The sequence below is a fragment of the Bison bison genome, unplaced genomic scaffold (assembly GCF_000754665.1).
Source record: "Bison bison bison isolate TAMUID 2011002044 unplaced genomic scaffold, Bison_UMD1.0 scf7180017864522, whole genome shotgun sequence".
NCBI classification, from domain to species: domain Eukaryota; kingdom Metazoa; phylum Chordata; class Mammalia; order Artiodactyla; family Bovidae; genus Bison; species Bison bison.
In genome coordinates this window covers 2,910,829-2,929,933 of record NW_011495073.1, presented here as the reverse complement: position 1 = coordinate 2,929,933, position 19,105 = coordinate 2,910,829, and the positions used below count along the sequence as shown (strand labels likewise).

The window sequence follows — 19,105 nt, the reverse complement described above, 5'->3', positions numbered from 1 at the left end:
TCTATCCAACCATCTCCTCCTCTGTCACCTCCTTCTCCTCCTGCTCTCAATCGTTCCCTGCCTCAGGGTCTTTTCCAATGAGTTGGCTCTTTAATCAAGTGGCCAAAGTATTGGAGCTTCAGCTTCAACATCAGTCCTTCCAGTGAATATTCAGGGTTAATTTCCTTTAGGATTGACTGGTTTGATCTCTATCATGATGTATTAGATGCAGATGTACAGTTAAGTAACTACACATATATATTTACTTATATATGTATAATATGCATATGATTGTATACATGTATAGAATTTAGTCACTCAGTCATGTCTGACTCTTTGCAACCTCATGGACTGTAGCCTGCCAGGCTCTTCTGTCCATGGGATTCTCCAGGCAAGAATACTGCAGTGAGTTGCTATTCCCTTCTCCAAGGGATCTTCCTGACCCAGGGATTGAATGATTGAACCTGGGTCTCCTGCAATGTGGGTAGATTCTTTACCATCTGAACCACCAGGAAAGCCCTCATACATACATACATACATGTATGTATGTATGTACATATACATTCTTTTTCAGATTCTTTTCCCTTATAGGTTATTATAAAATATTGAGTGTAATTCCATGTGCTATAGTTTTTAATTCTTATTGATATCATTCTATTCCCATAGAACAATGTGATTTTGCATACTTTGAAGGGAAGGCAAATACTCTGAAGGAAAAGTGTAGATATAATTTTGTCTGACTAGGCTTTAACCATTCTAGACAGGGAGCCAACCTTTGAAAAACACTATTTTCCATTTCAAATACTACTTTAGAGAGCCCTTACCATTCTTTTCTGCCATATACTTGATTGAATATATAACTTAAATTTATCTAAACCATCAAATTCTGTGGAAGAGAAAGATACAAGTTTAGTAAATGCATCCAATTAAGTCTTATGGCAAAGCAACAGGAAAGGCAAGTCTTGTGCCTCTGTGGTCGTCGTTAATTGGTCCATAGCCGCACGCATCTCAGCCAGGGCCCTTTGTCTGCCGTGTCAGAGGACATTAGCTGAGTTGGATCTGGAAGCCACTTCCTGGCTCCCAAAGGGACACAGTCACCAAGTAAGAAAGACTCATTTACCAGAACACAAGCTCTGCTATGTAAGTGAGGACGGTACAAAGCACATTTCATGCATCATTATCCCGGCCTGATTAGTAACAATGGAAACTGGCCCTTGAGTCTAACGATCAGCGGGAAAGACCTTCCGCTTTTGCAGAAGAGGAACAATCACCCTGTACATGTCTCTGTTCTTGGCACCATGAGACAAAAGAGACCAGAGCCTCTCCAAGGGCTGCTCTCAAATTGCTTTGGCAGCTGTTGTCTCATAGATGCTACTGTCCAGGGCTGGAGAGAAGCAAAGCCCAGCTCTCCTCAGCAGGTAGGGACATCTCCCTGGACACCCTGGTGGCAGGGCTGCGAGGCACCTGTGGACACAGCCGTGGCAGGCCCTCCCAGGCCCAGGAGCCCCTGTGAGCAGGGACAGCTGCACTCTTAGCCTCTCAGCACATGGTCACTTCTCTGGGAAGTGGCGATCATGACCTTGACTGCCTTCTAACTGCTTGTGAGACTTCCCATGGGACGATCTGGGCAAAAGAACCCACATGGGAAGGCTCACGGGGTGCAGGAGTTGCTTCCCTGCCCACCCTCCCCCACTCCAGTCACTGCCATGTGGGCGTGGGGAGGGGGCACGGCAGGAGGGGTGGTCACTGCTGCCCTGAAGTTCACTGTTGGAGTGGTCATTGCTGTGCACCACACACACACACATATCCACACGCACACAGACACACACCGCATCTGTGTCTCAGGCGTTCCAAGGACAGCAGTGCCTATGGAATGGCCTGACGTTAAGTTGTACCTGCCTCAGGTATTTCCAGAAAAGAGTCAGTTACATAAATAATGAGCTAAATGAATGCTCCCTTTTCTTCTTGGTTTTCCCTAGAAACGGAAAAGCTGCCCCAGCCTCACACGAGGATGAGGAAATATTCATGACTGGACAGTTCCAGAAAACCCTTGCAGAACTGGATGAAGACCTGGAAGGTAAGCACCGCCCCTCCTGCCTGGACGTCTCCGCTGGGGCCAGGCTCCCTGAGGGCTGTCAGGGTTGCTGACTGCGCCGCGGTGACCACGTGCAGAAATGTGTGCAGAGGAGATGTGGCTCCGAGAGAGGAAGGCCCAGGCTGGGGGCCAAGCACACAGGGAGCTCAGCTCCAGAAGGGGCCATGCACTGGGCAGCCAAACAGTGCCGAGGAAATGTCCGAGCAGGCGCTTACAGCCTGCTCTGAGTAATACTGATTCTGCACATTAAAAGTCTGCACACATGAACCAAAGAAGAAGTTCTCAGCCCTCGGATGACGTAGGGAGACACTGGGTGCCACTCTGGCAAACAGGCCTCTGGATTAAACCTCCCAGCCCATGACCTGCTAACATGTGGTCTGACTTTCAGTGAGGAACACAGCACACAGCTGTGGCGAGGGGGAGACAGACCCCTGTTCCCGGGGGCGTCCCGGGGACTGCACTTCTGTGCACTTCTGTGTATCAGACAGAATAGTGTAAGGTCTGAGCAGATACAAACCAGCTCAGATACAAACCAGAAATCTTTCAAACAAAGGCACACAGACTAGAAAGTAGATACAGGCCTTGCCTGACGACCAAATAAAACAAGGAGGAGGCAGATTCCAGAGCTGACCCAGCCTTTTGTCTGACTCACTTTTTCATTTTCTGTCCTCAAATGGGGTTGACAGAGCTAAGACAGCTTTCTCAACCTTGGTCTGTCCCTCAGACCCTGCCTGCAGGCCCACTATGTCCTTTAGGGCTAATTATTGGGGGCTCAATGCATTGTCACCTGCCTCTTAGGAAGCAGAACAAGAGCAACTTGACCCATAGATTCTGCGGTGCTCCTTGTGAACCAAATCAAGAGGAAAGTAAAAATCCCAAATCCACCTTCCCATCCTGCTCTGAGGTGGTGTTTACTGAGGGCTTGGACTTCAACATCAATTTGTAAGTAAAGATACTGGCAAAATGTGGTACCTCAGTGCCTGCCCCCAAGGCATCATGAATCTGCAGACACATCCTTGATTGGGTCCTATGCACTGAGACTGGCTCTGGGCATGTGTAGACAATAACCCAAATGACACTAAATAACTTACACCAAAGGACCCTCAGGAGATGAAAATCAAGGTGGGATTTCACTGGTTAAGGGGTATCAGAATCATCCAAGTGGGCTCTGCCTGTGACCTGAGTTGTGCTTCTTTGCAGAAATGGAAGAAAGCTACGAAGCTGACACAGGCCCCCTCGCCAACTCCATACATGGCATGTCCACCCCCCATGGTGACCCTGAGGCAATCCCAGTGACGTTCATAGGGGAGGTTCTGGACGATCCCGTGGACTCAGGCGTGTTTTCCAATAGAAACAACAACGCCGGCTCCTTCGACTTGGGGAGCACAGCCGACAGTAAGGCTCAGCCACCACCTCACCAGGCCGAGTGCCCCCAGGAGCACAGCCAGAGGCGGGCAGCAGGGCCCAGCTCACCAGCTCCTTCCCGGGAGCCTGAGAGAGAGGTCAGGTCAGCCTTGACCAACACCTGGACGGAGGTGGATCCCAGGAAGATGGAGCCCACGGCGAGTTCTGCTTCAGCGCTTCACACTCACCACTGGAATGGGAAGGAGGAAGGCAGGGCGCCTGTTTCCGCTCACAGCGGGGGGACCCCAGCCCCTGGAAGGGTGATCCCACAGCTGGGGAAGGAAAAGGCAAGCGATGGTAAAGGTGATATCTCAACACTACCGCCATGGCATCAACGAGGCCAACACCCAGCGGGGAGTTATGGCCTTAAATATGGCCTCACAACTTATAAAATTGTCCCTCCGAAGTCAGAGATGAAATGCTATGACCGGGGGGCATCTCTCTCCGTGGGTGCCATTAAGATCGATGAGCTGGGGAACCTGGTGAGCCCCCACGTGCATACCGGCAGGACTGTAGTCCCCTCATCGCCCACTCTGGAGGCAGAAACCCCACCCATTGGAAAAGTCAAAGAATTCTGGAGATCCAATTCTGTAGAGAAGCACTCTGGCCGGCCCATGGAGAGGCCCAAGAGGACCCCCACCCCCACCACCCCCACGAATCTGCAACCTCAGGAAAGCAGACTGAGAGGCGAGCCCACCTCCCCAGACCCCCAGGGAACACTGCCCGGGCCCCAGTCCCCACACTCGGAAGATGGGAGAGCTGTGGGGGAGGGGAGAAGCTGGCCACCCCCAGCAGCCACTCGCCCCCTCCAAGTGCCAGCAGCTAACACCGCGGAAGTCCTGTTTCTCAAACCTCAGAGGAGAACATCCAGTCAGTACATGGCCTCTGCCATTGCCAAGCGGATAGGGACCCCAAAAGTCCACAGTGATGCGGGGAGGAGACAGGATAACACCCAGAGGACGTGTGAAGGCACAGCACCAGAGCCAGTGGTAGCACCTCCTGTGGTGAAGGACAGTACCACCCCCAGCCCAAACCCAGGGACGGGCATTCGTCGTGAGGGGGAGGAATTGACGGCAGGACCCCATCCTGGATGGCAAGTCAGCAGCCCTTACAGGAAGCTGTCTGCTCAAGACTACCGGTCTGGCATCCACAGAAATTCCCATGGCTCACTAGTCACAGCTGCACAATGGGACCAGGCTTCTGTGGGACAGAGCAGTGGTCTCAGTGGAGAGCAAAACATAAGGACACACAGGACCGACTCAGCATCTGACCCCAAGTACAAGTCTGACGGCCTGAGTCCCTCACGCCTTCACTCAGGAGGTGATCAGACTTCAGGCAGCACCCTGGTGAATGGCTCCCGGTGGGTCCCCATCCACAGCGAGCCTCCTTGCTCTCCAAGAGTGTCAGATACAAATGGCCGGGCTGGACAGGAGCCCCCACAACGGGAGGAAAAGCCCAGTTTGTTAAGCACAGGTGTACTTGAAGCTGATGGTACACTGCCAGCCAGCATCTTCGGGCCAAAGAAGAAATTCAGGCCTGTGGTCCAGAGGCCAGCTCCGAAAGACACATCCCTGCACAGCGCCTTGATGGAGGCCATCCACTCAGCAGGAGGCAAGGACAGGCTCCGCAAGGTGAAGTTATTGGTGGGCTTCTGTCTCAGGGACGGCCTCTCCCCCACACCCACTCAGACACAGTTCTTAGGTGACATCAGAGGAGGGGGACCAGGCTAGGGATGCGGGTGACTGCACGGCTTAATTTTACCTGGATTTCCATCTCCCTGCCTATGGAGTTATTTAAATAGAACCACCAAGGAGACAAAACTGATGACTTTGGTTTGCCCACACTGCCTTTAAGGCTCTTGACTGCCCTGGGGAAAGGTGTCAGCAATACATCCTTGTGTGGGCACGGGGGAGTGGAGGGATGGGGTGGGGTGCCGGCTTGGGGAGGGATCATCCATAACTGGTCCTTGAGCCTGGAGGGGGAGATGGAGAGTCAGGCTGAGGCCCTGCCCCCTATCACCCTGCATTTTCAGCAGTGGTAGGCTGAAGCCTTGGGGAAAATTTTATGACACCTGCCCCCCATGTAGGAATTTATCACCTTGCAAATGTTATTTAACAGCTACCCTGACACTGATGGTTAGAAACTGTTTCTTTCATTTTGCCACTGAGGAAAGAGGGAGATGACATTTGGGGAGGGTGATCACCCTGTGCCTCCCCAAATACATAGCTTTTGATTTCTGTATTTTGTTGCTGTTGTTTCATCGCTCAGTCATGTCTGACTCTTCGTGACCCCATGGACTCTCATCCAACAGGCTCCTCTGTCCATGAGATTTCCCAGGCAAGAATACTGGAGTGGGTATTCCCTTCTCCAGGGGATCTTCCCCACTCAGGGATCAAACCTGCATCTCCTGCATTGCCAGGCAGATTCTAGCTGAGCCACCAGGGAATCCCCTTAATTTTTATATAGTGTGAGGTCAATCCAGAACTGCACCTTGATAATTCTACCTTCTAACAGACAGAGATGATAAAACTGACCCTGCAGGCCTGACCTGATAACTATAGGCTTTCTTGTGTACTGCCTTATAGTCATCATTTCCCTGTCACCCAAGTGACAGAAGTTGACGTCATTAATAAATATTCTAGATTCCAGAACCCGGCTCAAAGGGAGGGCCAAAGAAACCATCCTACACTGAGGCAGACGGCGAGCGCTCAGCCCTCCTGGCGGCCATACGTGGCCACAGCGGGACCTGCAGCCTGAGGAAGGTGAGAGGGGGCCCCAGACACACACCCACCCACCACAGTGACCCCCGGAAAACTGCACAAGCCAGGGCGACCCTCCAATTCCCTAAGCGATGCTAAGTCATCACTGGAGTGGCCAGCCGGGCTTCGGGAGAGGCCCTGAGGGCCAGCCTCTCCTGAAGGCGCTAGCGTTTCCTGTACACTTGTGCCTGCACCTCCCCACACTCCCAGGACACAGAGCGGGCTGCAGGGCTGGGTCACCCAGCAGCAGAGGCAGTGGCCACTCAGCTCCAGGATGGAACTGCTACCTGCTGGGGCTGGTGTGACACAGTCGCAGGACTACCCAGACTTGAGCTTGGGGACAGAGGGTCATGCACCTTCCGCAGCCAGAATCCGAGGAAAAACCGGGTGGGCACCTTCCTCTCCGTGTTTGGAGGAGGGTCCTTCCCACCGATTGGCTGTTGCTGTGTGTGTGCGCGGCCTCAGGGTCTGTCCAGGCAGGCCCAGGTGAGGTAGGAGGGCAGGGGTCTCAGGAGGGCAGCCCTGCTCCCTGCCAGCAGCCACTTACCTGACAGAGAGCCCCAGGATGGGGAGAAGACACGGCCCCTGGGTTTTTTCAGGGTCTCAAAAGCACTGCCTCTTGGAAAGGACATTTGGGACCCTGTCATTTCACCGTCTCGTTGCTAGGTCACGTCTTCCGCCTCTGAGGAACTCCAGAGCCTCCGCGATGCCGCGCTGTCTGCACATGGGCCAGACCCCTCGCGGGTAGAAGACCTTGGGGTCCAGTCCCAGCCGCCCCCGCCCCCACCCACTCCGGTTACCCAGGCGCCCACCTCATCCTGGTCAGCGTCGAGGTCCAGCGCGGGCCCCCTCGGCAACCCGCTGGACGCCAGACAGGCCTTGATGGACGCCATCCGCTCCGGCACCGGAGCCGCAAGGCTGAGAAAGGTGAGGGTGTGAGACGGCGCGTGCACGCTCTCTTGGGCTGTGGGAGGCCCAGGTCACCCCAATCCCCTCTGCTCCCCCTCCGTCCATCTGCGATGCATCCTGCGGGGCCCTGGTTGGGGTCCAGGCGACAGCATTCGTTTGGAAAATTACTGTTTCTGCAGTCCCTTGGGCGGAGCACACGTTTCTGGTTTTTCTGCAGTTTCTGCTCTATCCTGTTTTCTGTTTGGTCTGAACGTATCGCCTACCTGGTCCCTCAAAGCAGTGGATTTTGTGGGGTCCAATGTAGGGTTCCCAAATTTTAAGGACTTTGATTAGGTAGGTTTTGAGATCTGCTTTAACTCCAAAATGATTCTGTGGATGGACTGATATTCTTTCCCTGCCCATTTCTAGTGGGTGGGAAGTTAGGCTAATCATAGGGAAGTGGTGACCGGTATTACTTTAAAAGAGATCATTTCCAGATCCTAAGCTTAAGTCCTCACGTGTCCCTGAAGAGGTCAGTACTATGATTATTCTCATTTTACATAAAAAGTGAATGAGGCTCAGAAAACCTGAGTAACGTGGTCTTGGTCACATAGGGCTGGACCTGGTGGGCACAGAAGGCCCTCAGAATGAAGGAGAGCAGCTGGCCCACGAGATGGGTGAGCCACTTCCACGGAGGAGGGCAGGCGCTGCTGAAAATTTCCCACCAGGAGCCTAGGGCAGCAAGGAGGGCATGAAAGGCTCCCACAGGCAGCACAGCGGAAGGCAGTCCTCACTAAGGCCGGGATGCTGTTGCAGCCTGGGCTGGAGTGGCCTTAGCACACTGACTGGGAGCCTCCCTGGGGCCACAGGCACAGCTCTCGGGTAGGCCCCAGAGTGTGTCCCTGGTGCTGGAGAGATGTCCCCAGCTGTGCTCTGTGGCCCTAACAGGGACCCAAGACATCAGGTAGGGAGAATGCTAAGGGCACTCCATTTACCGAAAGCTCAGCCCTGCCTCAGGATGCTGGGAGAAGAAACTGCACTTAATCCCTTGGCCTTGGATGCCAGACTGTCCTCTGGATGCCGGGGATGGGGGGAGTGGGGGGGGCAGTTAAAATTGTTGAGGGCTTTCAGTTTGTTTTTACTTGTTTCCATTTCTCCATAAATTATATCTTGATGAGCTTAGTGCTTTATTACATGAAATGAGGGAAAGTGAAGACATCGGGGTGAATGGCTAAGTAAGCGTCCTAACAGTTAGACCTTGCAGACGCTGATGAAGACAGCTCTGTAATTCAAACCTGAGACAATCTCTCTCCTCCATCCGTGTCTCAACATCAAAATGAAAGTAAGGGCCAGTCATGGGTCAGAATGGCCAACATCAAAAAGTCTACAAAAAACAAATGCTGGAGAGGGTGTGGAGAAAAAGGAACCCTCTTACACTGTTGGGGGGAATGTAAATTAGTGTAGCCACTGTGGAGAAGAGTATAGAGTTCCCTTTAAAAATATTTTTTAAAGTTTTTTTCAAAAAAATAGAAATACCATATGATTCAGCATTCCCACTCCTGAGTATATATCTGGAGAAGACAAAAATTCTAGTTCAGAAAGCTATATGCACCCAAATGTTCACAGCAGCACTATTTACAGTTACCAAGACATGGAAGCAACTTAAGTGTCCATCAACAGATGAATGGATAGCGAAGATGTGGTGCACATACACACTGGAATACTACTCAGCTATGAAAAAGAATGAAATGATGCCAATTGCACAGCATGGATGGACCTTCACTTATCATACTAAGTAATTCAGATAGAGAAAGACAAATATTGTATGGATATCACATATGCAAAATCTAAAAAAATAAAGGACACGAACTTATTTACAAAACATAAACAGATACACAGACATAGAAAACAAACTTATGGTTACAAAGGGAAAAGTAGAGGATGGGAGTTTGAGACTGACATATGCACACTGCTGCTTTTGCTGCTAAGTTGCTTCAGTCGTGTCCAACTCTGTGTGACACCAGAGACGGCAGCCCACCAGGCTCCCCCATCCCTGGGGTTCTCCAGGCAAGAACACTGGAGTGGGTTGCCATTTCCTTCTCCAGTGCATAAAAGTGAAACATGAAAGTGAAGTCGCTCAGTCATGTCCGACTCCTAGCGACCCCATTGGCTGCAGCCTACCAGGCTCCTCCGTCCATGGGATTTTCCAGGCAAGGGTACTACTGTATATAAAATAGGTAATCAACAAGGACTTATTGTATAGCACAGGGAACTATATTCATTATCTTGTCGTAGCATATAGTCAAAAATAATCTGAAAAAGTAGCCATGGTGGGAGGCCTTGGTGACTCAGCAGTAAAGAATCCACCCACAGTGCAGCAGATGTGGGTATGATCCCTGGGTCAGGAAGATGCCCTGGAGGAGGAAATGGCTACACACTTCAGTATTCTTGCCTGGAGAATCCCATGGACAGAGGAGCCTGGTGAGCTACAGTCCATAGGGTCACAAAAGAGTTGGAAATGACTGAAGTGACTGAGCATGCACGTATTCATATCTGTATCTATATCTCTATGTATATATATACCTGAGTCACTTTGCTGTACACCTGAAGCTAACATAATATTGTTAATCAACTATAGTTCAAAGAAAGAAAGTGCCAGTGGTTCCCAGAGAATCCAAAGCAACACAGCCGGTTCTCAACCCTGATGGTTCAGCTGGTCCCTGGGAACAATTTAAGAGTTTCTGAAAACATTGTTTTCAAAGTGAAATCCACAAGACATCTTCATCCTGTGGTTGTAGATTTTTCAGAGGTTTGAGCCTGCAAATCTGCAATTTTACCAAATCACTTTCCATTGAGGTTTGAGATCATTATCTGTGTCATTTGAGCTTTGATACAGTTTGAATACCGCTGAATATGAAGGCTGTACTTATTTCTCCTATACTCATATTCTCATTGACTGATTTTGGATGGTTTCAGATAGCTGTTCCTCTCCCCACATCTGGCAGGAGTCCTAAGGAATAGGGGCACTGAGAGAAATCTTGCCACCCGTGCCACCTTGAACCTCAGGCTTTCTCTGTCTTAGAGTGTGCACAAGGGCCTTCCAGAAAGGAAGGGGAAAAAATCAAGTTTGGGAATTGTCTGAAAAAGCAGAGGAAGCTATTTGTGCTAATGGGAAAGAAAGTAGGGGAAAATGCAAGGGCAGTGGGAGAAAGGGCTGGGACCAGGTGGGGCCTGCTGGGTGGCAGGTAGGGATGCAGGGAGAGTGTGTGTCCACGCAGCAAGCAGCACAGCCTGGGGGGCTAACAGAAAGAGCCACGGGAGGCCCAGGCCTGGCCGCTGCTCATCACCATCTCAGCTTCCTAGCAGCTGCTTGAGATGGCAGTCAGAAACCCACATTTTATTTGTTTCTTGGATTAATCTAAGTGTTGGGACCTGCCTTCTCCATCCTGGAAGGGTTGAGGCAGTGAGTCTGGTGCATCTGAGATTTTGATGCCCAGAGCAGTTTAAGAGATGCCCCTAGGCTGACAGCCAGGCCCCAGATGAGAGGGTGAAGATGACCTGGGAGACCCTGACCATTTGCTCAGTGCCGCACACCTTAGCTGGAGGCCACAGAGCTGAGTGACGGGACTGTGTAGGTCACTGCTCTATGCAGTAAGCCAGGCCTCTCACTGGCAGTCTGCATCTCCTGTTCCTGTAAGCCCTGAAGGACATGTGACTTAAGAAGTCAGGACCATCCATCCACCCTGCAGCCTCGGCTCAGCCTCCATCAGGGACGCACAGGGCAGCTGAGACAGTCTGGCCTCACCTGGAACCAGTGGTTGTCCTCCCAGAGGCACACACCTGACCTCCTTTTCAAGCAGCTTCCCCCCACCATTGGTGTGGCGCAGCAGACCTGTGACACCAGGGGACACGCATGCAGCTCAGCTGACCAGGGCCAGCTGGGCCTTCCGAGGAGCCTGACGAGGCAGCGCTTCTCTGCAGGCACGGGCTGTGGAGGTCTTTGTGACTTCGCATCAGATGCACTTTCGTACATGTTCTGACACTTGCTCCTCAAGTCATTTGAGCTCTGCCTCTTCAGCCTTCTTTCACCATTCAGGCTTTTAAAGTTGCATAACCTTGAGGAAAAGATGCAAAGCGCCAGGCTCCGGGACTCATGCCATGTGGCCTGTGCTGTCTGTGGGTTCTCAGTATGAGCAGATGCTCCTTTGTCCTGGGTGTTCAGTGATGCTTCAGGATGCATGTAGCAGGGACAGCATCCTGGACTGAGGGTGCTCCCTACTCTGCTGGGTAATGTGAGGGGCTGCAGTGCCCGAGGCCACCTCCTCCAGTACAAGCAGGGTATCTGACCCTGCTGGGAGGGTGTTCGGGGACCAGACTCCTACTGCTAAACACAGGCACAGTGACTCACCTTCCTGGAACACGTTTTGCCCTGGCAATGATGCTGCTTATGCTAAAAGGCAAGAGGGTAACTTTGATGTAGGGGGAATCATTCCCTTAGAAGCGAGTTGGCCATTTTTCAGGGTGATTGGAAGTCCATTTGCCTCCCTCCATGGTATGTAGTGAACACCTGTGCCTGTGAGTGTCAGAGCCACGCCTGCTTTGTCTTTCCTCCAGCCCCAGGTGACAGTATCCTTGGCTTTGCTCAGTCTGCTGTCCCATCCGCAGGAGACATGGCTCTCCTATCTTGAGTGCAAGGCTCAGACCCTGGACTGTGCCCCCCGCCCACCCCCCAGTACACTTCTGCCTTCCACTCCATCCTGAATTCACATTCATGGTGAAACTGTGCCCGTCCGGTCGGACAGTCTTTGTCAGTCTGCTTTGAATGCATCCTTTCAGAGGTTCTGGGATGGACAGCAAGTGCCCTTTTAATCTGTGTTTATATTTAAAACATTCACACATCCAGCTATTCATCCACAAGCATTTCCTGAGAACCCACCAGAGTCCAGGATCGCAGGAGCTGCTCTCGATAGAGACATGAATGAAGCGTTGTCTGTGCTCTTGGGGGTTATCAACCAGGAGTAGAGAAAGAGGGGGGTTGTCCTTGGCCTTAGCCTTAGGGACATCTCCTGAAGTGAGGGACCTGGTGAAAGCCCCAAGGCCTTTTCTTTGTGTGTCCCAGCAGTCCTCTACGGAGGGCCAAGAGTGAGCACCTCCTCCGTTATGCTTCTGGGCGGGAACACTGCAGCTTCCAGCCCACAGATGGGAAGGCGGGGCACGGTGTCCTGCGGCCTTTTCCCCAGCCTTAACCAGGTCAGGGCCGCTGCTGGCCCAGACCCCAGGGCAGTCCAGCCCGGGTGGCCAGCCTCTGGGAATGCCTTACTAGGTCCCATGACATCCCCGCCCTGGCTGGGCCCTCCCAGGTGTGTGTTTCCCACCGCAGGAATTAACTGAGTCAGACCACACATGTGTCCTGGCGCTTGGTCTTGGCAGCAGACCCCGTGAGAAGTGATTAGACAGCTGACATGACGTCAGTGCCCCGGGGACTACAGCCAGCACAGCAAAGCAGCAGCAGCAGCAAACGTCTGTTCTCCTAAGCCAGAGCCCCTTCGCTTGTGGGGAGAGAACCCAAGTTCTGTGACCGGGAGCCAGCACGAGAGGACTGTCAGCCGCCCACACCCCGTCCCACACTGTGCTCAGCAAGCGCACTGTAGACCTTGGGTGTGTTCCGGTTAGGTTGGAATAGTTCAGCGGTACAGACAGGCCAGCTCTGTCTTTGCTGCCTGGTGACCATCCTGCCTGTCGCAGACTTTTCAGGTGACCTTTTTCCTACAGGTAGAACCCAGGGTTGTCTGTCATCACAGGCTACCTGCTGAGTGACCCCCGAGGATGCTGTTCCCTCTTCCTGAAAGGAAAAGGTTTCACCTCCTAGTTTTGCCAACTAATTCCCAGTCATCCTGCATGTTCCTGAATTAACCTCAAGCCCCCAGAAAGTCTTCCGCTGCCTCCTGGCTGGAGGAGGGGCCCGTCAGAGCATTACCTCATTTCCCCGCACAGTCACATCACGGTCTAATCTCAGTAACGATCTGTGTAACCTCTGCATGGTGCCTGCTCTCCTGCCACACTGTGAGCTCCAGCGGATCCCAAGGCTTTGCACAGCCCCCAACACAGAGTGGTTGCTCAGTAACTATCTTTTGGGAGAACGGAGAGGGAGCGGGCATCTCCTGCCACCATATCACCTGACTCTCCATACCAGTGGCAGAGTGCAACTCAGGGTCCCTGTACTCAGAGCTCATTGATTGCATAATCATTATAAACTTGCCAAGAATCCACATCAAGCTAGAAGAAACCACCTTCTTCTCTGGAAAATAAGATGAGTTCTGGGCACCTTCAGGCTTCCACCAGGGCTCCTGCTCCCCTTCTGCACAGCTGCTTGACTGACTCCCTCGGGCACCCACAAGTGCCCAGGAGCTGACCTGTCCAGGCGGGAAGACATCAGTCAGAGCAGAGAACCCTGCTGCTCCCTAACAACTTCTCCCCTCCCTCACTCTGAGCTTCAGATCTGTCACCACCGTTCATTTTACCTTTTCCCATATAAACATCCTTTTCCTTGGCAGGCATGGAAGCAGAACGATGCCTGGATATTTTTACAGCTTTCTGGCTTGGCCTTAAACTGCAAGCTTTGTCCTTCATTGCTTTTCTTCTTGTCCAACCAAACTAAGAAGGACTCTTTTAGGAAGCGTGAAACCTTAGGGACACCAGGGAACCTTCTAGAGCTTTTCTCTCTGCAGCATCCCCTTGTCCCCTTGCCAGGGAGGGGAGGGAGGGTAGTCTCTCCTCCTCAATTGGGTCACACCCGTCCTAGGGCAGGTCCCCTGATCATGTGAGCTGATACTGAGCAGCAGAATACTCCCTTCCTTAGCAAGGTGGCTTACACTTGGGTTGACCCTAATGGCCGTCAGCATCATTTTGCTACCTGTGGCCAATTCTATTGCCAAGATCTCTCTCACTGAATTGTCCAAGCCAAAGCTTTTTAGTGCTGACCTGCAATTTCCTCTTTGACACTGAAGTTTAGGACTTCTCCTCCCCAAATATTTTTTTTTTAGTTCACTGAGAACTGTGAAAATCTGGATTCGGCCATCAGGTTGCTATTAGTGGTGATGAGAGCTCCTTCCAGCCAGAGATTCAAATGCTCCCAGCCCCGGGCTCCTACGCTGGCAACACTGGGGTTGCCAGGCTGGTCTAAAGCAGGGTCACTGCCAGGAGCGCAGGGGATGTGCAGCCCCCCCTTGCTTTACTCACCTGCCCCTTAACTCCCCTCACTGGGCCATGCTCCCACCTACCCTTTTGTGTCCTGGGAGATTCATCTTCGCAACTTGGAACTGCCTTCTGAAAGGTGCTTCTCCCAGTGGGGCCAGGCTGTAAGTGGCCACGGTGCCTGGGATGTCTCCTCGTGCTTAGTGCTGAGATGCTCAGTGAAGTGGCAGCGGGGTTGCTGACGGTGCTGTGAGGGACAGCACAAGCCTCATGGGGGGAGGGGGAGGGGTCCTGTAATGTAGACACCATCACCCCACTTACCAGAGAAGGACAGGGCACCCCTCCCTGAGACGTGCCCAACCCAGATGCAAAACCAGTGTATCCCTACAGTGAATCACTTCCCAGTAGTAAAAAGAATGTACAAGCAACAACCCAGAGATAAATCACAAAACAGCTATGCTGAGCGAAAGAAGCCAGACAAGAAATAAAGTACATAGTAGGTTGTTCCATGTATATAAAGTTCTAGGAAACGCAAACTACTATGTAGAGATGAGTATCAGTGGTTGTATAGGGATCGGGGAGAGGCGGGATTGCAAGGGGGCTGAGGACTTGCACACTGTTGGTAGGGATGTAAACGGATGCAGCCCCTATAGAAAACGTTACGGAGAGTCCTTTAAAAGCTAAAAGTGGAACTACCATACACTCCATCGGTTCGACTCCTGGACATAGACCTGAAGGAAATGAAAACGTTAATTTGAAAAGATTTGTGCACCCTAGTGCTGAAGCTCCAATACTTTGGCTACCTTATGCGAAGAGCCAACTCGTTGGAAAAGACCCTAATGCTGGGAGAGATTGAAAGCAGGAGGAGAAGAGGGCAGCAGAGGACAAAATGGTTAGATAGCATCACTGACTCAGTGGACATGAATCTGAGCAAACTCTGGGAGAGAGAGAAGGACAGGGAAGCGTGGAGTGCTGCAGTCCTTGGGGTCAAAGAGTCAGACGCAACTTAGCAACTGAACAACAGCAGCAATGTCATAGTAGCATTCGTTTCAACAGCCAAAATATGGGAGCAACCTAAGTGTCCATCAACAGATGATGGACAAAGAGAAATGTGGTATATTTACAATAGAATACTACTGAGCTGAAAGAGTGAAAGAAAAGAGTGAAACTGTTATTTGCAACGGCATGGATGGACTTAGAGTGAAGTACGGGGTGGGTAGCCTTTCCTTTCTCCAGCGAGTCTTCCCAACCCAGGGATCAAACCCAGGTCTCCCACATTGTGGGCAGATTCGTTACCAGCTGAGCCACAAGGGAAGCCGAAGAATACTGGAGTGGGTAGCCTATCCCTTCTCCAGTGGATCTTCCCGATCCAGCAATCAAGCCAGGGTCACCTGCATTGCAGGTAGGTTGTTTACCAACTGAGCTATCAGGGAAGCCTTGTAGTGAAATAAGTCAGTAGAGAAAGAAATACTCTGTGTTACCACTTGGATGTGAAATCTGAAAAATAAAACAAGTACACATAACGAAACAGAAACAAACTCACAGATACAGAGAACAAACTAGGGGCTGCCCGTGGGGAGAAGGAGGTGGAGGGGCAAGACACAGGTGGGAGGTTAAGAGCTAGAACTACTGTGTATACAACAAACTGTAAGGGCCTGTTATGCCGCACAGAGAGAATACAGCTGATATCTCATGATAACTTTAAATGGAGTATAATCTATGAAAATACTGAATCACTATTTTATACATCAGAAACTAATATGATATTATAAATTAACTATACTTCAACTTAAAAAAAAAAGAATAAAAAAATAAAAGTGAATTTTAAAAAATAACCCCAATCCATCATCTTAACTCTGGTGATGTTTATACACATATATATCAAAATGTATCAAAGTTTACACTTTAAATGCTTGCATTTTAACATTTCATATATCAATCAATTTGTTAAAACAATAATAGTAAATATGCATTTTAAAAATCCCTCCCAAGGACCCAGCGCCACCTCCGCCTAGCTCTTTCCTCTCCTCCCCTTCACTGTAGCTTCTAGATGTCCTGACCATTCGTGCACCTGCACTTCCCCAGCATCCACTCCCTGACACTCCCACAACGGCCATCATCAAGGTCACAACGCTGCTGGCAGCCTCGGATGCAAGAATAGCGCCCTTTATCCTACAGGTTTTCAAAGGTCAGGAAACGGGATAAACACACTATTAACAGGACGCTGGCTGCGTTTTCCAGTAGCAGGCTCGATCCGTTTTTCTTCGCACCGACACACATACTGTTTTCTCTGTTGCTTGGATGTTCCGGCAAGCTCATTGTGCTGTTTCAGACTGACAAGTAAAACCTTTGTTTTGGAGTTAGAAGTGTCTCACCTCTGAAGTTGTCTAGAGCTTGAAGAAAAACCTATCAGAAACAAAACTAACATACTCTTTAAATAAGTTTCTTAGCCTTTCCCACCCTCGGTTCCCTGGATCTCATGGTGCTGTTTGCAGTAAACGTGTGCATCCTTGTCTGTACTCTCCCTGAGCAAGCGCCCTGCACGTTCCTCCCACCCCCCTGAACCATGCTGTGAGTCTTTTTTCTGCTGCTGCTTCCTTTCCCCAAAGCTGCACTCATTCCTGGAGTCAGTCCTGTGACCTCTCTCTGGCAGACCCTGCACCGTCCAGACGCCACTGGCCCCAATTCTGTCTCCATCCCAAGCTGGCCTGGGTGTCAGACTACTTGACACCAACAGTGTGTGTTCCTTGGGCTCCATCCAAGTCAGCGGGGCCTGTCTCCTCCCTCCATGCCTGCAAATCCAGGTCTCATGCCATCTCGTCTCTCAGATGGTGTCAGGGTGCCTGCAGCAAAGGGGCTGCTGATGGATCTGGGAGGCGGGAGCCAGAAACACCCATGCAGCCGTGCAGTCAACCCGCCAGTGGCCCGTTCTCTGCTCAGATGAGCCTTCTGGGGATTGCTGCTGCTGCTGCTAAGTCGTTTCAGTCGTGTCTCACTCTGTGAGACCCCATAGACAGCAGCCCACCAGGCTCCCGCATCCCTGGGATTCTCCAGGCAAGAACACTGGAGTGGGTTACCATTCCCTTCTCCAATGCATGAAAGTGAAAAGTGAAAGTGAAGTCACTCAGTTGTGTGACCCCGACTCTTAGTGACCCCATGGACTTCAGCCCACCAGGCTCCTCCATCCTTGGGATTTTCCAGGCAAGAGTACTGGAGTGGGGTGCCATTTCCTTCTCCAGGGGATCTTCCTGACCCAGGGATTGAACCCAGGTCTCCCGCATTGCAGGCAGAGGCTTTAACCTCTGAGCCACCAGGGAAGCCCAGTTGAGCTGAAGCCTTAATGAGATGAGATTTGTGCAGGGCTGGAAATGGTGCCTAAAACACAGGAAGCGCACCGGAAGCATTCTAGGTGGTGGTGGTGGTTACCATCATAAGAGATCTACTTGAGTCCTCACATGTTCGCTTTGATAACTTAGTGCAAAGTGGGGCCAGCACTGATCCTTTTAGAATGTACTGAATCCAGCAGAACCACGGTGAGAAATCCAGATCTCCTTTCACACCGTTTCAGGTGAATCTGTCACTTTCTTTAAAAATGCTGTTCACCTTGGCCTTCAGAGGCATGGAAATAGGTCCTTCAAGATCCTGCCATCACATTTTATGCAGCTGGGCATCCCACGAGGGTGCAGACCCGGACCCAGAGTGGCAGGGTGAACGGGTGGGTTTGCAGTCACTCACTGGGATCCCCTGCACTCACTGATGCCTGCCTGCCTCCTATGATGAGGTGGGGGTTGGTGCCCTGATCCCTGCCTGGAGCCGCAGCTCCAGCGTGAGAGACACGGCACCTGGGGGACCATGGTGGGCCATGTCACCCACAGCCCGTCGGGGGGCGGGGGGGTGGCGACTGGATTGGCTCCCCAGGACTTGGAGTGAGAGCGCCTTTTCCTTCCAGGTGGTCTGAACATTCTTAAAGAAGGAGTTTTCCTCATTTTCCAGCAAAAAAGGGGACTCCAGTACTCTTGCCTGGAAAATCCCATGGACAGAGGAGCCTGGTAGGCTGCAGTCCATGGGGTCGGTCGCTAAGAGTCGGACACGACTGAGCGACTTCACTTTCACTTTTCACTGTCGCATTGGAGAAGTAAATGGCAACCCACTCCAGTGTTCTTGCCTGGAGAATCCCAGGGACAGGGGAGCCTGGTGGGCTGCCGTCTGTGGGGTCCCACAGAGTTGGACACGACTGAAGGGACTTAGCAGCAGCAGCAGCAGCAACAGAGACACGCCCCAGGCAGAGAGACCAGCCCGGAAAAGGGAAAGACTACTGGGCGGGAGCTCCGGAAGGGCAGGGCTGGGGGCAGCGGATGATCCTAGGAGAAGCACAGGGACCTGCAGATCTGACCCTACAATTGCTCCAGTCGTTCTTTCCTGAAGGCAGGAGCCAGTCACTGAAATTACTCAGGCACGTCTGTGTTTCTGAGAGCTTTCTCCCTGGGGTTGTAAGTTGGACAGGTACTGTATAAACACTGGGGGCTGTTACGGGAGAGGACTATTTCCAGGAGGGATTGGTGCACAGCTCCTCAGCGCCCGGATGCTTGCCCTCTGCGCTCCGCTACATCCCTGAGTAACAGTAGGTCTTTCTTCACCACAGGTGCCCTTGCTCGTGTGAGTCAGTGACAAGATGCAGTTGTGGCAGAAACCGCCCCACCCCAAGGGACGCCCACAGCCACCACTGATGAGCGCCACGCCCAGGGGGCTTCAGGATTGGCCAGCTCCCCTGTCTCCAGGCCAAAAC

The 19,105-nt window shown here is 51.7% G+C and overlaps 1 protein-coding gene across 1 annotated transcript in view; it reads left to right on the top strand.

The window, feature by feature from the left end:
* Window positions 1-19,099, top strand: part of COBL (cordon-bleu WH2 repeat protein) — a gene marked incomplete at its 5' end in the record, with an annotated part of 282,023 nt that extends 262,924 nt beyond the window's left edge. Inside the window, 5 exon segments of the mRNA XM_010831056.1 lie at window positions 1,959-2,056; window positions 3,275-5,109; window positions 6,121-6,240; window positions 6,904-7,164; window positions 18,962-19,099. Coding sequence (XP_010829358.1) covers window positions 1,959-2,056; window positions 3,275-5,109; window positions 6,121-6,240; window positions 6,904-7,164; window positions 18,962-18,979 — 2,332 coding nt within the window.
* Window positions 19,100-19,105: the final 6 nt, after the last annotated feature.